Genomic DNA, 13688 nt, shown 5'->3' on the forward strand with positions numbered 1-13688 from the left:
GGTGCCACACAGATAATTGGTGCCACAAAGAGAACACATAAGAGATTCGGTGCCACACGGATAATTGGTGCCACAAAGAGAATCATAAGAGATTCGGTGCCACAAAGATAATTGGTGCCACAAAGAGAATCATAAGAGATTGGTGCCACTGAGATTGGTGCCACCACATTCGGTGCCACAAAGACAATTAATCGGTGCCACAAAGAGAATCATAAGAGATTGGTGCCACACAGATCATTGGTGCCACAAAGAGAATCATAAGAGATTGGTGCCACTGAGATGTGGACACTCCGTGAGCACACTGGCACGCGACTGAGACGAAAGTGGAAGCAAATAACGAAACGTGCAGCGGAAGCTGACGGACCGTGGCGGCGGTGGTGATGATGATGATGATGCAAACGTAAATGGGCAGCAGATTTCATAATTCGTCAAGGGACCCAGTATATGCTTGAGCAACGTGCCCCACATCCGCCACGGTGCGAGCGGAAATGTACACAAACTCATCACCGCGTTGTTGCGGAGCATGATGGGTAAAAGAAAATGCAGCTAAACTCCATCTCAATGCGGGGCGGGGGGGGGGGACGGTACACTATCCGCGGCTCCTATAAACCGCCATATACGCTTCGCTAAAAATGAAAAAAAAAATTACTTCCGCAGGATTAAATGTAAACGTAATGTGCTCTTACATGACGTGACTGACTTGCGTCTGCGTGCGTGATTTATCTGGACGAGCAGCTTGCGTCACGACTGTGGTTGTGTTTGCACAACCTCGTGGCGATTTCAAGGAAGGCAGAAGGCCACGGTGACATCGGTGACATCATGTGCCCGACTCCAACGTTCAAGTCGTGTTAGCATTATGTAACCTCCACAATAGTTCTGTGCCGCCACCTATCAAGTAAAATACTTTCCATTCGTTGACCTATTGGCTTTCCAGACTGATGTTATCCTGCAGCATTTGCACAACATATGCGAATCATGGGGCAGAGAGCCCGAATGTGCCCGGTCTGGGATTTGTTGCTCGTGGAGTTTCTGTCCCCCCCTCTGCCCTCCCCCTTTCTCACCCCTGTACTGTGACCAGTGTTTTTGTACTGGTTCGTGTTGAGTCGCAATAAAAAAACACGTGGTAATTATGATTTTTTAAAATATATATAGCACTCTCCAGACCAAGGAAACTCAGAGCGCTCTTTTCATCTCAAACATTTGCAATGGCACCCCCCCCCCCCAGTGGAGGCTGACCCTGTGGGCACAGGGTGATGGTTAACACGGTGGCTCTGAGATGTTAACTACCTCGTCTGGTATGCAGGAGGTCGCGGGTTCAATCCCGACCCGGACGCCTGCTGTATATTTGGAGTTTGCGTGTTCCACCTCCCTGTGGTCATGTGGATTTTTCTCCGGGTCCTCTGGTTTTTCCCTCCGCATTTAGAATCATGCGATCAGAGTATTCGGCTGCAAGAAATGTCCACTTAATAAGCCACTTAAATGGAGCTATCGTTTGTGGCCAGGCCAATTCTGAAAAAGAGCTACATAGCTCAGTGGGCCTTACCTGCTAAAATAAAAAAAGTAAAATTACGTTAATTTAGTTTAGATTCAGTTCCTGGCCTGCAGTCTGGTGATGATTTCTACGAGTAATCTCAATTCCGTGACACGCAGGTAATTTTTGAAGATGGCGAATTTGAACCATGGTGCCAGCGAACAATGGCCTCCCCTTGCGACTTACATCAAGGGACCCTTAAAGGCCACTACGACGCAGACGGCAAACACTTGTGGGTGAATCCACTCATCGTGATAACAACCAGGGCGGCCTTCTGGATTTCAACCGCAAGCCCCCTGCAGCAAGTGGTCGCTGGGACGACCTCACCGCCCCACGACTGCTTTTTACACAAAACACGGCCCACTCGTTGAGACGGACAGGGGCGCTCTTGCCAATGGCATCTAGCAAAAGAAGCATCAATTGTTCAACCAGCATGACTGCTGATGCGACCCAGAAGGAGGAAATCGGTCAATGGTTTGCTCGCCTAAATCCAACGCTGCAGGATAATATTGTTTTTTTTTCCGCAAAGCCAGTAGGCTGACTTGTGAAAGACTACGGATAGCAAATAAAGAACGTCCATAATAGAGGGTTTTTTTGGGGTTATATCACGTAAATATAAGAAATGTGTCGTTAAACTCGCCACCACCCGACACAGCTGACTGGTAACGGTTGTCACGTGAACAGAACGTGCCATACTCTTTGGTTCTTTCGGTAAAGTCACGTAGGTATAAAATAAGATCAAATAAATCACGTTGTTTCGGGCGCAACTCAAGCGTCCATCATCAGGTGGGAAAGCGTGGTCCTGCTGCTGAGGCAGCACGCTGGTGTTGCGCCCGAAACGTCGTGATTTATTTAATCTTATTTTCTACCTACGTGGACTTCACCGAAAGAACCAAAGAGTATGGACTCCTGCAGTCACGAAAGCTTCAAATCAAGAAAGAACGTGGCCAATCCGTCACTAGTACAGCACACCGGTGTGTCGGAGAGCCAAACCACAACATTTACAATCTGAGTACGATACATTTATATATTTACGCGATCTAAACCCAAACCCCCCCCCCCCCTCTATCATGAATGATATCGGTCGCAAAAGCCTACGTGTTAAACCAAATAAAGAACGATCAGACAAACACCATTTTCGCAACGTAAAAGAAAAAGCTTGCCGATGATTTAGCTGCGCGCGGTTATTGACGGTCGTGGCACGTGCTTTAGGGTTAGGACCTTCACCTGTATTGTGTAGACCTCCTCACGCCCATTGTAGCTGACCTCAAATTTCTTCTGATCGCCCTTGGACACCTCAGTGATGCCCACTCCATCCATCTGCGGGGGGGGGGGGGAAGCGAAGGGACACCGGTGTTTTGAACCATCGCCATCAGCCATGATCAATCCGCTGCTGGATGAAGGCCTCCCCCAAACCGGCGTCGCCTCTCACAATCCTGCGACGCTTCAATCGGCGCGGCACGAACTCATCTCTCGTCGCGGAGTCACCCTCGGTGGACGCTTATACGTCCTTGCCCCGCACCTACGGTGAGCACCGTTGGCTATGTACGGCGCAAAAGAAGCTCGGCACGCAGTTGAACCTCGTTATTTCGGTATTTGATCATTCGCAATTGGGGATAATTCGGCACGGCTGGGCTTTCGGCAGATACTGTGCATTAGTAATTCGCCATGAGCCGAACTGCCATACCGAATGGTCCAATTTCGGCACGCACGTGGAGCGACGCCAAATAATGACTCAGTTTAAGTTATAATTTAGCGATAAAGTGAACATACAAGTACAGCCAGTGCATACTAAGTGCATTAAGGCCCCACTCCACAACCTCTGTCACCTACCACGTGGAACCTACCACATCCTCATTCTTCGCCTGCTTGTGTTGGTTACTCATGGTAAGCGTTACTTTTTTGGGGGGCAGGAGGCACTGGGGACAACTATTGTACATAATTCGGAATATTGGATAATTCGGCAAGGCCAGAGCCCCATAAATGTGTCGAATTAACAAGGGTTTACTGTGCATACAGAAGACCTGTCATTTAGCCAGGCGTGGAACTGGCCACACCATGCCATCCTGTGCCGTGATGGCCTTCATAGGTGCTCGCTATCAGCACCTGTCCCAAAGAATATATACTGAGGTTCTTTGTCTCTGTAATTGTGAACGACTGTGAAGGTCAGCACGGCGCAAGAGGAGACGGTGGGGCCCAGTTGCACGACCTTCAGTCTTCCGAGCGCTGACGTTCACACATCACAGCAGGTGCTCATTGTGAGCCGAATCGACGACCGGTCCAGATAATCATCACATCATCGCCGTGCGGACCGTGAGCGGAAATCGAACTCGGAAATTCAGAATCAGAATCATAAATATATTTGTTTTGCGCTGGAGGAATACGATGATCTGCAAAAGCTTTTTTTTTGTTAACAGATGTCCAACAAACAATACCAAAACACGATATGAGTGCCGAGTATAGAAAAGGTAAACAAATCGTTTAAAAGCATATATATACACACACACACACAAATAATAAAACAACATACGTATACAAATAATTGCCGGTGTCTGTATCTCGGCGCGCTAACCGCGACGCCGCCGCTCCCCGCTCGCCACAAGCGAACAATGCACGCGCGCACGCACGCACGCACGCACCTTCAGGGCGTGCTTAAAGCTGTAGGAGGGCGCCTTCTCGTACCCCTCCCCAGTCTCCTCGCGGCGCTTGCAGAAGAGCAGCAGCTTGGGGTAGAGGAAAAGGTGGCGCTGCATGGGCTTGAAGCGAGCCAGCTCCTTCACCTTGCTGTGACCCTTGCGGCTCTCGGCCCACACGCTGAACGCCCCCTGCATGAGCAGCCGCCCCAGGTCTCGCACGTCTCCCTGTGGGCGACGACGTCGATGACGACGGGACACGTTCAGGGGTGCGTCCCCTCGAAGAGGTCGCATAAGGCGGCGCGGGACGGAACGATCGCGGGTCACCCGCTGGACGCCTGGAAGATCCCCCTAGCTCATCGGATCCCTCCCGGTAAGACATTCATATTCTGAGAATGTTGATTCGTCCTGGAGGAATCAGCTCTTTTTGCCACAGATGTCCAGCAGGGGGCAGGTAAGACGATTACAAAAAACATGATAGTAGTGCAAAGCACAAGGTAAACAAATCGCCCAAACACACACATAAATACAACATTAAACCGTCCCCATCCTACGAGGCAAAGCCCCACCGAGGAATTAACGTATTTTTCAAATGCGACCTGGCCACAAATGATAGCTCAACAAAGTGGCTCATCATTTGGACATTTAAAGCAGCAAAAAATAGTTGAACCGCACGTTTAGACGAGAACGCACATGGCCGATAAGGCATGGGGAGGTTCATCCAGCAGTGGATTGACGCAGGGCTGTGAAGTAAGATTTTTAAATATTTCGTGCAATGCAATCGTCATGATCAGCCCGTCGTTGCCATTATCATTGGATGTATCGTCGGTTGTTTGGCACTTGTACCAAGTGTCACGGATATTAACATCTCACCACGGTAGCGACATGTTAACTCCCTCGCCTGGTACGCAGGAGGTTGTGGGTCCAATAACGACCCTGACGCCCGCACATTTGGAGTTTGCATGTTCTCCCTGCGGTCGTGTGGATTTTTCTCCGGGTGCTCCGGTTTTGCCCTCCACATTAAGAATCAACGTCACGCGTGCAGAGCATTTGGCTGCTAAAAATTCCCACGCGATAAGCCACTTCGCTGAGCCATCATTTGTGACACGCAGGTCTCATCTGGGGCCGTCCCTGCTAAAATAAAACATTGTTTCGTCTAGTTGCATTAAGAACGCCTTGAGTAATTGAGCCCGTAGACGCGATGTCTGAACGAAGCGGTTCATCAGATTGCCCGTTGACGCGGCTCAGCGGTCGTGCGCTCGCCTCTCGTTGCCAGACGTTCACGGTTCGAACCCAGCGGCCTCCCCGATTAATACTGCTGCGGCGGGGGTGAATCGACCGATAAAATCACCACGCGCCGTTCGCTCCACAGCGGACGTTCAGAGATCACGTGGCGTCATTCGCGAAGAGGAGGACGACGCGTGCTGGCGTCACGGCCCGATTATGCTACGTTTAAAAATGTACCCGCAAATTACTCGAATGGAACACACACAGGGTGAGACCATCGGCCCCTTCTTGGGAAAGCGTGGAAGAACCCTCCTGAAGCATGGACGAACGTTCCATGACCATTTTTTGTTTAAAAAAATTATAATCATATATCGCCGGTATAAACGATTATGAAACGTCTGCATTATTTGCCACCTGCGTACGAGGGAACCCTTCTGGACCGAGAGTTTCTGAAACTCGACATCCTTCAACCTTTACAGATTGCAAACTCGGAAGCCAAAATTATTCCTCTGTGTGTGTCACCAATGTACGCACTGCAGGCGTGTACACTACGTGTGCACAAAGGGGCACTTGCGACAACACGCGCGGACAGACCGCAACCAATGCGTAATGGTTTTATTTTTTGTGTTTTTGTGTTGATGCTGCTGTTTAGTTTGTTGTCTTTCCTCCCGCAGCCGCATTTGGCGTGGTTTGCCCCGTACGGTGTGAAACAAGTTCAACCGGTAGCAAATCGAGTCTGTGTGTCTGTGTGTGTGTGTGGTGGTGGGGGGGTGCGTTGGCCTCCCCTGGTGGCCAACGCTACGAGTTGGCGAAGGCCACGAGAGAATTTGTTCAACAACAGCGTAAAAAAATAACACGACGAACTTATTTAAAATGCGGTTTAAATTCCAAATGTGTTTTATGAAAATGCTTCCATACAGCCGCGACCCTCACCAGGACTAGCTGGCGGAGAAACAAACGAACTTCGAGTCACGTTCCGCCCTTTATTTTAATTCAATTAGAGCAGTCACGCTATGTTGCAAAGAGGTGCCGCTATGCAGCTGCTGTGGCTGCATTCGGCAAAGACTGAGCGCCACTGCAGCGTTAAATTGGCGAGTCCGTGAGCGTAACGATGCGGTTAGGGCAAGAGAAACCGTGATGCATAATCGCCTGGGTGCGACTAGGCGAGACAAAGCAAATATTGGGGGTCCCATCTGACCGACTGCCGCACCTTACCGAGCTGATAATGTCGCGTAACCGCACCGCTGGGTTCAACGTACATCGCGTGCCAAACATCGTCGATGCTTCTTGCACTAAAATTGAGCGATGGCCCACGTGAAAGAGACACTCAACCCAGCGCTGCTCATGTTCGAAGGCAAAGAACGCGTCCATGGAGTAGATGACAAACACAAACACGTGGCCGAGCACAATTTTAAGTCCGGCGATCGACCTCGTCGGCTAATTGTCCCTGTCCCAGCTCGGAGGTAGAGCCAGAAATTCGCGACACATTTGTCAATTACACAGCGTGGCCTTAAAATGAAACGAATAACAGGCGACGTTTCGGGCAATTGCCCTTCATCATAAGCACATAAATCATGAATGTATTTATTCACGTGCAGTGAAGAAGGTTCATCACCCGACACATTGATTATTATTATATATCTCCCTTTTTAAGGCCGGTGTTGTTATTGACGAACGTGTTGAATGTATGTATGTTGTTAATTGCGCTTGTGCAAGGCTGCCAACAACAAAGCAGCAACAAGAGCAGCTACAGCAGCAACAGCAGAAGAAGCAGCACCAGCAGCAGCAATAGCACCAGCAGCAACAGCAGCAGCAGAGGCAGCAGCACCAGCAGCAGCGACAACAGCAGCACCAGCAACAGCAGCAGTAGCAACAGCAGCAACAACAGCAGCAACAACAGCAACAACAGCAGCAGCAGCAGCAACAACAACAGCAACAACAACAGCAGCAACAACAGCAGCAACAACAGCAGCAACAGCAACAGCAGCAACAACAACAGCAGCAGCAGCAACAGCAGCAACAACAGCAGCAGCAACAACAGCAGCAACAGCAGCAGCAACAACAGCAGCAACAACAACAACAGCAGCAACAACAGCAGCAACAACAGCAGCAGCAGCAACAGCAGCAACAACAGCAGCAACAGCAGCAGCAACAACAGCAACAGCAGCAACAGCAGCAACGGCGGCAGCAGCAGCGGTTTCACCAAGGTAATTTTTGGTTTGTTTGTTGTCAAGCCAGGCGGGCACCGCGTGAACTCTTGACCTCGAAGCCCGTGATGGCGATCTGGTGCATGGAGTCGTTGACGGCTTTGAGGATGCTCAGCATGCCGGCGAGGGCCTCCTCCAGCTCCTGCGTCCCCGCCGAGTTCTTGCTGCACTTGAGCATCTCCTGCACAGCGCGCCGCGGACAGAGAGAGAGAGAGGCCCCTTGGAGCGCAGCGGACAGAGGGCAGAGGCTGTCCGGTCACCCGCTGGGGGTGGTGGGTTGTCTAACAGCGTGGCGCCGGGGTAGAACCGTAGACAGAGACGAGCCCGAACTCTTTATCGGAGAACGGGCGCGCACTTGCACGCGGACGCTGACCCGTGCCGTAACGATGAGCACAACGGAGTCGTAATCCGGGGGTCGCCGGTTTTTATTTTTGTTTGTTGAATGTCCCTCGCGTCTGTCTACCCCAGGGGTGGGCAAATTTTTTGACTCGCGGGCCACAATGGGTTCTAAAATTTGACAGAGGGGCCGGGCCAGGAACAGATGGATGGAGTGTTTGTGTAAACTAATATAAATGACATGTAAAAATCATAACATGAAAGGATTTGGCCTTTAACAGGTAGCAAAGCATTTATTTGCAAGGCAATTTAACAAATTTCACGAACATGAACAATACAAAACATGTCGTAACTCCCGGTCAAAGTGCGCCATCTAATGGGGAAATGGGGGCATTACAGGAGAAGGGGAAAATTTAATTTAATAATAAAAATATTTGGACAAGTTCGTCGGGCCGGATTAAGAAGCCCAACGGGCCGTGTACGGCCCGGGGGTCATACCTTGCCCACGTCTGGTCTACCCAGTGGTGGCGGTACGGATGGGTCCCGCCAGCGAGCGAGCCGGTCGGCGGGGGGCGTGTGGTGGGGTAAAGCGTGGGTGCTCCCACCTATTCCGAGACATCCGTCCGGCGTGGAAGGGTAGGTCAAAGAACCCTCCAGATGGGCTCCCATTTAACAGTTTGTGACTGCTCTGCTTTTTGTCAGTTGATTTGTTTACACTTGTGATCTAAGAGTGTTTCCCCAAAACATGAAGGCCGTTCTGTTTTGAGCACCGACTCCACAGGTTTCAGTTCACTGGCCTGGCACCTCTCTCATCTCATTCAGGAAAGGCAGTTGAATGCAAAACGAAGTCCGCATGAATCTCAGAATATTTCAAAATCAGAATATTTATTTATACTGGAGGAATCCGATGCGCTATCAAGCTCTTTTTCCATTGATGAATCTACAAGAGCCGTTGGATTTTGTTTTGATTATTTGCATCTTGCTTTACAAAATAAGCAAGAAAAATCATGCGCGGATTATTTAATGCTCCTCAGAAGTATCCAACTGGCAGTACGGATGCCCCGGGGAGGTAGCGGCCCAGGGCATTACGAGTTTGCATATTTTCAAGGTATCTTTTCTACGCCACACAACTTCATACTGAAGTGTTTTTCTTCTCTCACAATTGGAACACCTGCGCAAGGGCCAGGATGCTCCTCCCCGTCACGGACGGGACAGACGGACGGAGCCTAGACAAAAAATGATTTCGAGCCCCGTTGCAGGGTGTTACGGCAGGACGCGAGTCAACGACAGATCGCGGACTTCCGTGGCAGTGGACGCGAGTCGATGCGAGGGATACGGCACCTTGAGCAGGAGCTGGTACTTGGTGATCCTTTGCACCGGCTTCAGGAGGTACGAGTCCAGGGCGAGCTTGTGGTCCAAGCGGCGCTGACACTCCTGAACGGAAAATGCATCGAACAAATGAACCGAGTTGCAAGCCTCGTGCAACGCGACCCAGGAGACGTCCGAGGGGCTCAAGTGGACCGTTAGCCAAGTGGGATAACTTTTTTTTTCATATGCGGGTGACACAACCTAGCGGCGCCGTGTTCGCCACTTGTCGCAGAGATGCACGGTTCGAAGCCAGTGGCCGCGCCGGTTAATTCCGCGTGTGTGCGCACGAAGCGTTTAAACGTACGGAGCAAACGGCTTCGCAGCGGGCGAAACAAAATGGCGCGATCTAATTCTCAAGTGTGGTCCGGCGCGTGTCAGCATCCAATAACATTGAGAAGGGACGAAAATGTGCGTGTCGTTTCAATATCTTCTTCTCCATCCTCTCTTCGGCCGTCCACAGCGGACAATGACGGCTGCGGAGAGTGGTGGGTAGCAGCATTTTCCTGCGCGCTGGTGGAATGAGAGGCCAGCCCTTAAGCGGAAGCATCGGCCGCGCTACGAGTTGTCGGTCTCCAAGTGTTTTTTTTTATTTGAACAGATAAGGCCCACTGAGCTACAGTGAGGGGAAAAAAGTATTTGATCCCCTGTACGTTTGCCCACTGACAAGGAAATGATCAGTCTATAATTTTAATGGTAGGTTTATTTGAACAGTGAGAGACGGAATAACAACAAAACAATCCAGAAAAACGCACGTCAAAAATGTTATTAATTGATTTGCATTTTAATTAGGTAAATAAGTATTTGACCCCCTCTCAATCAGAAAGATTTCTGGCTCCCAGGTGTCTTTTATACAGGTAACGAGCTGAGATTAGGAGCACACTATTAAAGGGAGTACTCCTAATCTCAGCTTGTTACCTGTATAAAAGACTCCTGTCCATAGAAGTAATCAATCAGATTCCAAACTCTCCACCATGGCCAAGACCAAAGAGCTCTCCAATGACATCAGGGACAAGATTGTAGACCTACACAAGGCTGGAATGGGCTACAACACCATTGCCAAGCAACTTGGTGAGAAGGTGACAACAGTTGGTGCGATTATTCGCAAATGGAAGAAACACAAAAGAACTGTCAATCTCCCTCGGCCTGGGGCTCCATGCAAGATCTCACCTCGTGGAGTTGCAATGATCATGCGAACGGTGAGGAATCAGCCCAGAACTACACGGGAGGATCTTGTCAATGATCTCAAGGCAGCTGGGACCATAGTCACCAAGAAAACAATTGGTAACACACTACGCCGTGAAGGACTGAAATCCTGCAGCGCCCGCAAGGTCCCCCTGCTCAAGAAAGCACATATACATGCTCATCTGAAGTTTGCCAATGAACATCTGAATGATTCAGAGGACAACTGGGTGAAAGTGTTGTCGTCAGATGAGACCAAAATGGAGCTCTTTGGCATCAACTCAACTCGCCGTGTTTGGAGGAGGAGGAATACTGCCTATGACCCCAAGAACACCATCCCCACCGTCAAACATGGAGGTGGAAACATTATGCTTTGGGGGTGTTTTTCTGCTTAGAGGACAGGACAACTTCACCGCATCAAAGGGACGATGGACGGGGCCATGTACCGTCAAATCTTGGGTGAGAACCTCCTTCCCTCAGCCAGGGCATTGAAAATGGGTCGTGGATGGGTATTCCAGCATGACAATGACCCAAAACACACGGCTAAGGCAACAAAGGAGTGGCTCAAGAAGAAGCACATTATAGTCCTGGAGTGGCTTAGCCAGTCTCCAGACCTTAATATCATAAAAAATCTGTGGAGGGAGCTGAAGGTTCGAGTTGCCAAACGTCAGCCTCGAAACATTAATGATTTGGAGAAGATCTGCAAAGAGGAGTGGGACAAAATCCTACCTGAGATGTGTGCATACCTGGTGGCCAACTACAAGAAACGTCTGACCTCTGTGATTGCCAACAAGGGTTTTTCCACCAAGTACTAAGTCATGTTTTGCAGAGGGGTCAACTACTCATTTCCTTCATTAAAATGCAAATCAATTTATAACATTTTTGACATGCGTTTTTCCGGATTTTTTTGTTGTTATTCTGTCTCTCACTGTTCAAATGAACCTACCATTGAAATTATAGACTGATCATTTCTTTGTCAGTGGGAAAACGTGCAAAATCAGCAGGGGATCAAATATTTTTTTCCCTCACTGTCTGTAGCTATTTTTCAGAAGTGACCTGGCCGTAAATAATTGCTCAACGAGGCGGCTTATCGCGTGCAAAATCTATCGCGGCAAAAATACTCATTCTAAATGTGGAGGGAAAAACCGGAGGAACCGGAAAAAAAAAATTCTACGCTACCACGGATGAGACAGAGAGACACGCAAACTCAGGGTCGGGATCGAAACCACGACCCCCTGCATACCGGGCGAGGTAGTTAACATCTCGTCACCGTGGTGCCCCTGGAAAATAAAGAGGCGTAACAGAAGTGACTTGAGCTCCTTGCCATTGGGAACACAGCGACGACGGTGGGCAGGCCTCATGACGTTGCCTCCTCTGCCACCCAATTGGGTGCGGCCAAGATTCTTGCAAGTGGACGGACAAATATTGTTTTGCGGGCCATGTCAAAGTGGAAGGAGTCGCGTGGCAGTGGGCCATCAGATCACGCCGATCGTGACAAGAGCATTGGGAATGTATGTATCCATAATAGTGTTTTTTTTGGGTTAGATCGCGTAAATAAATAAATAATTATGGCGTTTAAACCCGCCACCACCCGACACAGCCAACTAGTAAGGGTTGTCACGTAAACAGAACGTGGCCAATTCGTCACTTGCACAGCACTAACCGGTGTGTTGGAGAGCCAAGCCACATCATTTACAATCTGAGTACGACGTTTTGCCAGGAATTACAACTAGCTGCATCAGGCGATAGCCACATTTGTGGAGAAATCTAACTGTATGTATGTTATATATATTGAACTTCTTTCGCACTGTACATAGCCAACCGTGCTAATCGGAGATTAACACGAACTAAACACAAAAAAGCAGTTTTAAATAAAAAGAGTTCTCAATCTAGACGCTCCAGTGGCCTCCTAATATCGGAATGACGAGCGTTCCAGACGGCCACAGAAGCGCGTCTGAAAGCGCCCGATGCGGTGGCCACCGCCTCTGTTCGATGGCTTAGCCACAAGCGGCTGCTGCTGCTGCTGCTTTTGCTGCTGCTGCTGTGGCTGCTGCGGCTGCTGCTGCTGCTGCTTTTGCTGCTGCTGCTGAGGCTGCTGCTGCTGCTGAGGCTGCTGCTGCTGCTGAGGCTGCTGCTGCAGCTGCTTCTGTTGCTGCTGCTTCTGCTTCTGCTGCTGCTGCGGCTGCTGCTGCGGCTGTTGCAGCTGCTGCTGCTGTTGCGGCTGCTGCGGCTGCGGCTGCTGCGAGAGGAAGGCGAGGAGCGAATGTGGGCCACGGTGATGCCGGTGCTCGTAGCGTAGGCACCTGGAAGAAAGCGGCATCGGCGAACTGCCTCCACACGGCCTCCGAGCGGGGCTTGTTCTGGCAGTACTTCTCGTAAATCTGGAAGTCTTCTTTCTGCGTTGGGAATGGATCAGAAGGAGAAGAAAAGGCACAAAATCAACAACAACAAAAAACACCCCACACTCTCACACGATTGCCATCGACGCCGCGTGATAAGAAATGCGTTATAAGCATGCTGCACACGTAAATAAAAATGGGTGCTAATTAATAGGCTGACATTACGGGCAATGACATTTTTCACGATTTCCGTCGAACACACAGTCTCCAAATACGCCGGCATCTGGGGTCGGGATCGAACCCACGACCTCTTGCATACCCGGCGAGGTAGTTAACATCTACGCCACCGTGGCACCCCCATTCTCCCCGCTTCTTTGAGCCACTTGGCCGAGTGGGAAGGAACTCCACCAACTGGAGAGAAGCCACAACTAACGAGGAGGTAATCGATCAAAAATCGGCCGTACAAACTGGCCAGCAGCCCCACTGTCTGTACTGCCTCCTCCCCCCCCCCCCCCCATTGCACTCACTCTTTGAAGGAAGCACCTTCCGATGAGCTCCGGTTGGTCAACATACGCTTCCAGCTCGCGCAAGAACACGCTGCAAAGAGACAGAATCGTAATCTTGATGTAGCCTGGGAGAAATCCGACGAGCGACGAAGCTCTTCGTCGCACACAAGTCCGGACGAGCGGACGGCGCCGCGGCTTTCATCGTCGTCACCGTCCGGGAGCGTAGATTTAAAAGCGATGTGTACGTTGCACGCATTGAACAACGCATGTCAGAATCGATATCTTCGGAATGTATCAAGACCGTTCATGAACGCTTCCCCTTTATATACGTATTTTTTTTATAATTAGAAAAATGAGCAACT

The 13688-nt window shown here is 50.0% G+C and overlaps 1 protein-coding gene across 8 annotated transcripts in view; it reads right to left on the reverse strand.

Moving 5' to 3' along the window:
* MCF2L2 (MCF.2 cell line derived transforming sequence-like 2) overlaps positions 1-13688 on the reverse strand; it is a 193478-nt gene that overhangs the window by 26204 nt on the left and 153586 nt on the right. For all 8 annotated transcript variants that reach the window (XM_076052295.1, XM_076052296.1, XM_032975299.2 and 5 more), the window contains 6 exons: positions 13348-13417; positions 12785-12877; positions 9276-9368; positions 7654-7779; positions 4171-4392; positions 2759-2851 (listed from right to left, as the gene is read on the reverse strand). In XM_076052295.1, the coding sequence (XP_075908410.1) occupies positions 2759-2851; positions 4171-4392; positions 7654-7779; positions 9276-9368; positions 12785-12877; positions 13348-13417 (697 nt within the window). The remainder of the gene's footprint in view (positions 1-2758; positions 2852-4170; positions 4393-7653; positions 7780-9275; positions 9369-12784; positions 12878-13347; positions 13418-13688) is intronic.

Source organism: Petromyzon marinus, chromosome 55 (genome assembly GCF_048934315.1).
Source record: "Petromyzon marinus isolate PM22_M1 ecotype Great Lakes invasive population chromosome 55, UKy_Petmar_22M1.pri1.0, whole genome shotgun sequence".
Lineage (NCBI taxonomy): Eukaryota > Metazoa > Chordata > Hyperoartia > Petromyzontiformes > Petromyzontidae > Petromyzon > Petromyzon marinus.